Source organism: Cryptomeria japonica, chromosome 7 (assembly GCF_030272615.1).
Source record: "Cryptomeria japonica chromosome 7, Sugi_1.0, whole genome shotgun sequence".
NCBI lineage: Eukaryota > Viridiplantae > Streptophyta > Pinopsida > Cupressales > Cupressaceae > Cryptomeria > Cryptomeria japonica.
This window is the reverse complement of record NC_081411.1, coordinates 767,800,816-767,810,942: the sequence shown is the minus strand read 5'-3', so window position 1 is coordinate 767,810,942 and position 10,127 is coordinate 767,800,816. Positions and strand designations below refer to the sequence as shown.

Genomic DNA, 10,127 nt, shown 5'->3' with positions numbered 1-10,127 from the left:
GCAACATGCAACTTGCTATCTTTTTCAACGATTGATTCTTCCTCTTAGTGACCCCATTCTATTACGGTGTATGGAACGGTATTCCAACTTCATCACATAGATGTTGGACATCATTGTTAGCATACTCCCCCCCATTATCTATGCGAAGGACCTTGATCATTTTGCCAAACTGCTTCTCTGCATGAGCTTTGAAAATATAAAGATTCTAAAACACTTCAAACTTGAACTTGAGAAAAAAAAACCCATGTGCACATTGTATGCAATCATCAATGAATGTTAGGACATATCCACTTTTACCTATTGTAGGTTAAGGAAATGGAACTAAAATTTCATTGTGAACAAGCTCTAAAGAAGAAGAGGCTCTCTATGCATTCCCCTTCGAACACTTTTGTTGTGGATGCTTTCTAATAGCACAACCTTCACAATTTTTTATCAGAAAATTCTATGTAAGATAAGCCTTTCACCATCTGTTGTTTTCTAAGTTGTTGGATTTATCTTAAGTTATGGAAGACAAATAATTTTTTTATAATATTAAAAATTATTATTAAGATTTATTGCAAATAAATATTTATTAAAAAGGAAATGATGTTTATGTTTATAACTTAAACTATATATTTTAAGCTTTTGTTATGCTATAGAAGTAAGATTCAAACTCTCTCTACAACAAAACAATTTCGGAGTCTTTATTTATCCGCTACACCAATTATCTATTTAATAAATTTACTTACATTAAAAATATTATTTAATATCTAGGTAGTTAATAATTGTTTGTGTAATTTAAAATAATATACTTAAGTGATATCACTTCTTCATCAATAATTGATGACATTAGTTAGATGCCACATCTATTTAGTCAAAATGGTCTTTATCTTAATTATATTGAGTCAACTAATCTTTATTAGAAGGGGGTGAGAGTTAACTCATGACTTCAATGACATATCACTTTGTTGAATCATACATCTACAAGAGTTATTTATTTAAAATTCACATATTATTTTATTACTCTATTATATTAGTATTGAATATTTTTATTCTATTACATAATTTATAACTAACTTAAATATTAAATTTTGAATAAATTTATTAATGATAATTCTAAAATATAAATATATCTTTTATAGATGATAAACAAAATTTACAAGAACAAATAGACACATTAAGATTCATATTAGATAAATGACTAGATCTTACTAATGTAAAATAATTCTCTTAAAATTAGTAAATTTATATGGAAAGTGGCATATTTAGAACAAATTTATTATTATCTTCTTAATCTTAAATACTAATCTATATCATCTATAATTATTTTTAATTTGAGATTTAAAATAATATCATTTTATTATTTAAATTTAATATTTCTTTTTAAAATATTTTCACAGAAAGCTTTTTATTATTTTATTAATTTTGAATATTAATTAATATTATACATAATTATTTTTAATTAAATTTAATAATCATATATTTCTCATAATTTATGAAATTGGTAGAGAGTTTTTAAGATTTAATTATATATATTTGGAAACACATTGAGTGATGTATAATAAAAAAGATGAAGTTTATCCTCTTCTTGATGATAGATCATTAAGTATAATACTATTTTCAAATCAAAACCATATACAATTGAATTCAAAAATACTATCTAATATTTTTTAATATTATTTCACTTCTATTTAATAATCCAAATATTTTTTATATATTAAAATACCCTTTAACTCAAACTCTATTTAAATATTGAACTCAAAATTATAATATTATAAATTTATATTTCTTTAAATATGTGATAGTTTAAAGTATCTTCAAAATCACTGATTTACTAGTTTTAGAATTATTTCTTATGAGGTTCCATCAATTACAAATTGAGGTGCCACATTTCAAGCGAGAGATAAATATGTGGGCTTTGCTTTTATGAGGTAGATATTAAGGATTATTTAATTTCCAACCAGAAATAATATTTGATATGATCAACCTGACATACTTATCAGGTTAAAAGAGGAAACCCCAAAAAAGTTAAAAAAAATAAAAAATCTAATGTAGCTTATCATCAAAGCTGAATCAATACAAACATTGGTGTCATTAAGCAAAATCTGTTTAAGCAATCTATGCTCCTATCCTCATCTTCCATGTGGAGTGTCTGTTTTGTGTCATAAAGCAGTTTTTCTGGTTATGATGTTCTCTCCCCCACTGGAGTTTCCTACGAAGCTTCCTTTGTCTACTACTTATAATGATAGTTTGTTTTTGTTCAAGGCAATGGATGGATCATGGACCCACCCTCCTCATATTACAGGTGTGGGCATTGCAATCTTGCCGTTCATAATTGAAAGCTTTTGGTTGTACTTGCAGGTACTAGATTGTCATTGCTAAAGTACAAAATGAGCTTCTAACTTAACCTTCAAACTGATATGCCTCAAGCAGCTTCCTCCCACCTTCCTTAAGGCATTTCAAACACTAAAACGTCCCGCCTTCTATTGAAATACTATTTAACAGGTAGAGAGACAGATAGAAGAATGCCAAGGCTTAGATGTAGTTGATAGTAGTTGATAGAGGAATGCCAAAGATAGTTCTTGAGTTTTCAGAATAGGAGACACATATTTCTTTAGTGAATATATCAAAGATGCCTTCAATCTTGGATGTTGATGAGTCTATCATTGAGGGCAATTGGTATTACGGTTGTCTCTTCAGTCCTAAGAAAAGCACTACCACTGAAGCATTTTTTATTACTGGTGTGGATAGGAAATATCATGACATTGCTGATGATGAAAAATCCAAGCATACCATTGCAGGGAGTAAGAAACTATTGAGAGAAGAAAGTGGTAATAGTAGTAGTCCATGTTTTGAGTCAAGTGATTCCAGTTCACCTAAAATCTTCATGGAAGGTGCAGAAGAGGAGGATAAGTGTCTTGCTTGTATGTTTAGAACATTGGATGAAGATGGTGATGGAAGAGTTAGTTCAGATGAGATTGTGAGGTTTTTGGAGAGATTAAGTCTGGAAATACCCAAAGAGGAGGTGGAATTAGCTGTGAGATCAGTGTCTGCATGTGGTGATGAGTTTCTCACTGCCATAGAGTTTGATGAGTTTTATAGAATTCTATTTTCAAATGAGGAAGAAGTTGATATTGTGAAGGATGAGGAAAAGGCAATCTGCGAGGCATTTAATGTATTTGATCAAAATGGAGATGGGTTTATCAGTGCAACGGATTTAGCTGATGTTCTGTCCAGACTAGGATTTGTGGAGGGGAAGGATGTGAGTTGCTGTGAGAGCATGATTGAGAGTGTGGATTATAATGGAGATGGGTTTGTGGATATTCATGAGTTTAGGCATTTAATCACCAGAACTTCTTCTGCTTCGCATCCCTGTCTTCAATGTGTTGCTGCAGTCTGATGGCACAATATATCTTATAGCTACCATAAGTATTCTATTTGTCTCCATTGTGTTGCTATAGAACAATGGTAGAGTTAATTTATAGCTGCTATAATTCAGAGTTGTCTGTAATCCACTGCAAACTATATTGTTATAAAAATATTCACTGCAGTGCAGATAGAAATTGAGATGTCCATGGTATGTAAGAAAGAATCCTGTAATTTTGTTAGCAAACGAGCAACTCTGCGTTTTTCCAGTTTTGAATATATCGCTTTCTACTTTTGTTATTCCAGTAGTGCTATTACTTAAAATTTGAAAATGTTCTTCAAATAGCAATTCTGTGTCTTTCCACTTGGTTTTATTTCCTAAAAATAGCAACATGCTAATAATAGAAATAACCACTATATTTACAAGTATTATAGAAATTTATGTATGGTTTATTTTCTTTTTTTTAAAGAAATTATTAGAATATTTTAACATATTCATGTTGTGTATGAAATAGCTGAAGCAGTGCAAACATAAAGCTTTAGCTTACAATAAGAGGAATGTCAGAAATCAATTTCATAGTTGAATAATCATAATTATGATCTAGAGATCTGGCTCATAAGCAAGGCAAATGCAAATACTAGAATATTATCATTTTTCTTAGATAAACTATTGAAAATCACCTGCAATTGTGAGATTAGATATTTGCATCTTAAATTATATAGCGACATAATATGAGTTCTAATAGATAATATTTGATGTTTTAGTTGAAAATTTTACAACAAATAATATTTGATGTATTAATTGAAAACTTTACAACTAAAGCTTTTAGTGTTGGTGAGTGATTTTCACATTTAGAAAAAAAAAGAGATCTATTGTATTTAGTTTATATTATTGTTTAGTTTGTTTTTTGAGTAGAGATAAACAATATAAAATTGAAATAATTTTTGTAGTAATTAGTTTTGTTGTCTAAAATATTGTTGTTGTTGTTGTAATAACATCTTTGTCTTATTAGCTTAGTTTCTACCCAAACCTCAAGCTTATATTGCATAATATATTTGACATATTTGTTTAACCCATCATAATTGTAGGCCATGATCTATTCATATGTTAAATAGAGGTTGAAAAGGCACTATTCTCTATAATAGTGTATGTCTTACCTAATTTTGCTATTCTTCTTAGGTAAAGCTTAATATATCCATAGTACTTCTTGCTTGTTATATTTTGTTAATTTAATCTATAAGAATTATTAGGACTACTTCCCCTACAATTTATATATTTCCTTTTTATTGAAAAACTTAATCATAACATATTTCTCTTCAAGTTCTTTGAGCTACTTTTATGAATTAGTTCACTTTCTAGATAAATTGAAAAAAAAAAAATCAATCATTCTAAAATACAATCTAATGATACATTAGTTTCCATAGTTCGTCTTATGACCAATTTGACATTATGTCCAATTGCCAACAAAGTCCACTAGATCAAATTGAGAACCAATCAAGGCCATTTTATTTACTTCTATGTTTTATTTTGAGGAATCAATTGAAAATTTAACACATAAATGGATTCCAAAATATCCAATATGCAGTGATTCTATACTTTCACCAAAGATTTCGTTCACACACATTATGACCTTGTCGTAGTATCAATTTTGAATCATCATAAGATTATAGAGACTTAATAGCTTTCTTATTTGCATACAACAAGTCATGGACGGGTGCTTCATGCTTCAAAACATTATTAGAGGAACAATTGAATTTTGACCAATATGATTGCTACTACTATCTTTATTTGTGTAGTGAAAGTAGTGAAAATAACGATACGCCAACCTCAACTCCCATCTTGTAATTGATGCCATCAAATTTAATTTGTGTATTGTGAAAGAAAGATCAAGTTGTCATCATGACATGATAGAGTCTCTTTAAAACTATACTAGGCCCAACTCGTAAATTGCTCAAGTGTACTTCATTAGCAATATTGGATCATAAAGCCCCAAGTTATTGTGACTATAAAATCAAAGGCTCCCTCTCAATAGCTATCTAATGCATAGACAAAGCCTCACATTTGTCACAGGCAATCCCTTTCATATTAATTAGCAGTGCCCGATCATCTGTCGCTAATTTCATATTTTTATGTGCATGTGTGCTACCTCTAATCATTAAAATAAAGTCTCTCTAAGGACCATAAAAAGACGGCAGGAAGGTGCTCCAAATTTGTCCATTAAAAATCTGTCAGATTGAATGCGTATTCTACCAATCTACTTCAATCAAATTTGTACGTTATGGAGGCTTGTCTTTTTTCATAGATGATAAAAGAAAACAAAACTTAAACGTGGTCCATGTCGGCAAGCCTATCGTTCAAAAATCGTACAAAGAATGAATTGATTTTTTGTCTTCATAGATTATGAAGGTTAAATAGACCTCCCATAATTATTTATTTGAAGTTTATATATGTAGATTATTATGTTGAGAGGCGTATTACATTCACATATGGATGTAAAAACATTTATTAATAAAAACTAGAAGCATTTTTATTTGATGATCAAGTGTCAATAAAATTAAATTAAATAATTAAAATGAAATTAATTTAAGAAACTTCAATTTTTAAAGAAGCTTAATTTTTTTAAGAAATTTAATTTTTTCCTCGGTCAATACACTCACATATAGATGTCAAAATGTATGTTAATAAAAACTAAATTATTTAATTTGACGTTCTTGTGAGTGTCAATGAAATTAAATTAAATAACTAAAATGAAATTAATTTGAGAAACTTAATTTTTTTAAGAAACTTATAAAAAATTCTCCATCAACAAAAACTCCATGAGATTTAAATTGGCGTTTGTTTGTTTTTTATATTACAATGGAAATATCCAAGAAAGAAAAACATGGATGATTTTAGAATGTAAAACATAATTTTTTCGTTTGCATTTTACATTTACGTATGAATGCCAAAATGTTTGTTAATAAAAACTAAAAGAATTTAATTTGACGTTCAAGTTTGAGTGTCAATGATATTAAATTAAATAACAAAAATGAAATTTATTTTAAAAACTTCAATTTTTTAAGAAAATTTTACTAAGAAACCTAAATTTTTCCTCATTTAAATTGATGTTTGTTTGTTTTTAATATTAAAGTGAAATTATATAACAAAGAAAAACATGGATGATTATAGAATGTAGTATACAAATGTTTGATTTTATCTTGTAATGATGGAAAATTTCCTTCTTGTCATTAGTCAAGATTCTTTTTAGTGTAAATTCTAAATTTTTGAGATAAGGATTATTTTCTCAATGCTAGTGTCTTTAACCTCTATGTCTCATTTTTAAATACATTTCATTCAAAATTCCCTTTCACCTCACAATGAGGGTGCCAATATGTTGGTTGTTGCCTTATTGGTCAGAGAGCTTGTCACAGCTTCACCTCAAGTACAAATGCATGTAGCTTATTAGCTTCACACATTGCAGTTGTACAATTGAGGCTGGCAGTATCCTTTTATTGGTCTCTCTTTATCTTCTTATTTGGATTCTAGGGTGTTTTCTAAACTCTTGTTAAGCTCAATAAATTTTATTTCTTTCATTTGTTTTCTATAAAGCTCTCAATGTGGTATGAAATTGTATTTTCTTTTCAATTCTATTGTATTGAAAATTTCCTCTTCCTAAATTAGGGAAATAAATTTGCATTGCTTATGTGCAAAAAATAATCGTTGAATTCATTTGAATAAATACATTTAATACTAATGCTTTATGAAACACATTTTCATTTCATCTATTTTCTTGAAGCGGGTAGGAAAAATTATGAAAATATTCTATTATCGAGTTATAGTTATTTTATGTTATTTATCCTGCAAGAGCAATGGTTGAACATGTCTTAGACTCCACTCCTTTCTAGAGTTGCATTGTAGATCACAATTGACAATTCATGCAACATCTTTACCTATGGGAAGGAATCAATGTGAGATAGTAGGCTATTTGTTACATCAATATTTGTTAAAGTTTTGATTATCTAGCTATGGTTTCCTTGATTAAATGCCTAGAATCTCTCTAAATAAGTAGTCACCTTTTTATTTTAATTATCTAAATATTCTATTCATGCTTTTCTAATTGAAAACAATATTTAACCTCAGCAAATGTGATTTGATTTTGTGCATATCTTGCAATCATGGCATACCATGAGACCAAATTTGTTTGAGGAATTTTATGTCTACATCCTAATGACACAAAACTATAAAGAAAGATGGTGTACATTCTACAGAGTTTCTACAAAAGAATGTAATAATTTTATTATATGAACATGGTCTAATATCTACTATTCATTATACATGAAGGTAGATTTTGTATCCATTGCATTTACAACATCAAAAGTAGCCCATATCTATTCAATACTAAATAATTATATTAGAAAAATGCGTCGTGCTTCTTTTCATGAAAAGATATATATATTTAATTTCATAGAAAAATTTAATCTATATTCTTGGCTTTAGACTTAATATATGACCATTAAAGCTCTAGATTTTGAAGAGTCTCGACACACTTTTTTAATGTCTTCATTGACCAAATTTTTAATTTAATTTAATTCCTTTATTTAATTATTAGAAACTTCTAAAGATGTACAAGTTTTTTAAAAAATTTAGGGAAGGTTTCTAAAATGTTTTTATTTTTTTATTTTTTTATAATTAAAATAGCAAAAATGTATTTGGAAGTTTTTAATTAATGTTACCATGCCAACTATTAATGTTACCAAGGGTGAAGGGTCAATGGTCAATTTTAAACTTGCCTTCAAATCCGGTTTTAAATCTTGAGATAAATAAAGACTCAAAACTAATCATTGGTAGAATAAATAAAGGGGATGCAAGAGTTGGAAAACCAATAACTTTATTGAAGCCTTAAATATGAGGTATCACTTTAGGGATATAATCTTTTCTCATTGTTATAGAGAAGAGAACAAAAGAAATGTCTACCTTTCCATCTTAGCAGTTTCCAATCAGAGTGATTGCTAACTAGGGCAATCAAAGATGAAGTTATGAAAAGATCTTGGAAAAAAGACCATTATGATTAAGAAGGATGTAACAAAAAACAAAATAATACAATAACACTCCATAGAGAAAGTGTCTAGACTGTTTAATAAAGGTGGAATTAATATGGATCTTTCAACAAACATTTAGTATTGGAAAATTACTTATCTCCATCTATCCTTGCCTTTTTTTATCTTTTCTTTCTCCTATTATCTTTTCCATCACCCTTCCCCTTCTTTTACTCATGGCATAAGCTATCATTATCTAGGAAGTTATTTAAATGCAATTGCAATCACAAAATTAAAATTACAAAGATATGAAATAATAAAAATATTAGAGAGAAGAATTCTCATAATTTCAGTCATATAAACACATACTAAATAGATTCACACACACACACACACATATATATATATAGAGAGAGAGAACATGGTTATTAAAGTTTTGGTTTATGATTAGAATTAAAACACCGTGATATAATAATTTTGTTGTTGCTATTGAAAAATAATTTAATTTCCTAAGTTTACCAAAAGAAATGTTGCAATCTAGTATATGTATATTATACCTACCCATTACAATTGCTTTAAATAAACACACATTTCATGGATATTTTTAAATGTGATAAAAGAAAAGTGAGGTAGATTCTTCATATGAGTTCACCAAGAACATTATGTTCAAATTTGTTGGAAGTGCCAAATCAAGTTGGTCTTTATACCCAACTAAAACCTCCAAAACTTTTTATCTATTCATTGTATTCCCAAAACTTCCTATTGTGGTTTCAAAATGAAGTTTAATTCCATTTTATAGAGGTAGCAACTACTAATTTTTCGTCTTTGGGTGGTTATATTTGACTTGCTCCAAAACTTCTATTAGTTGACAAGAGTTCGATTTTTATCCATTTACTTAAGTTTTTGTTTCATGCATTAAAATAAAAGTCAAACTTTATTTTTTATTTCAATCGATATAAAATAGGTTTTTCTATTTTATTAATATTTTTTTATTTAACAAAATTTACTTTCTTTTATAAAAAATGTGTGGCTTTTTTTAAAAGACGTGATTTCTTTATAAGATCATACTTTTACTATATTAAATTAAGTATCTTAAAGTTAGTTTTTCATTTTATTGTTAAACAAAAGAAACTTAACTTTAGTTTCTTCTTTTTCTAAAGAAGATAAAGAAAACTATTTTATTTAATTTCATTTATTTAAGTTATCTAAGTTGTTTAATTTAATTTAAATTATTTAATTTAAGTTAAGTTGTTTTATTTGATTTTTTAATTCTTATACAATTACTAATTTTTAATTAGTCTAAATTTTATTATACTTAAATTATTTAATTTAATTCATGATAATTTAATTTAATATAAGTTATTTAATTTAATTTAATTTATTATAAAAATCGAATGACTACACTTAATTTGAGTTATTTAATTTAATTACATGATATGCATGTCAAATTAAATGTTTTTAGTTTCTATTAACAAATATTTTGGCATCCATATGTTAGTGTAATACACCTCTCAAATTATAAAATGATAAATATATTTACAAATATAGAGATATCATTCATTTTAAATAAATATATTTAATATATTTATGTTAATAATTATAATTAAAAATATAATGATTATTAATTTGGGTGATAAAAAAATTGTTAATCTAGGATTTATATTTAAATACATGGAAAGACATATTAATACTCACATAATGGATTGATAGATATTATAATTAAAATTAAATTAAAAACCCCCTATGATTAAAATTGACACCCATCA

General features: G+C 27.3%; 1 protein-coding gene across 1 annotated transcript; it reads left to right on the top strand.

The window, feature by feature from the left end:
* The first annotated feature begins 2,611 nt into the window (after positions 1–2,611).
* LOC131059947 (calmodulin-like protein 3) lies at positions 2,612–3,379 on the top strand. The gene has a single exon (XM_057993020.1). It carries the CDS (start codon positions 2,612–2,614, stop codon positions 3,377–3,379), a length of 768 nt encoding a protein of 255 aa, XP_057849003.1.
* Positions 3,380–10,127: the final 6,748 nt, after the last annotated feature.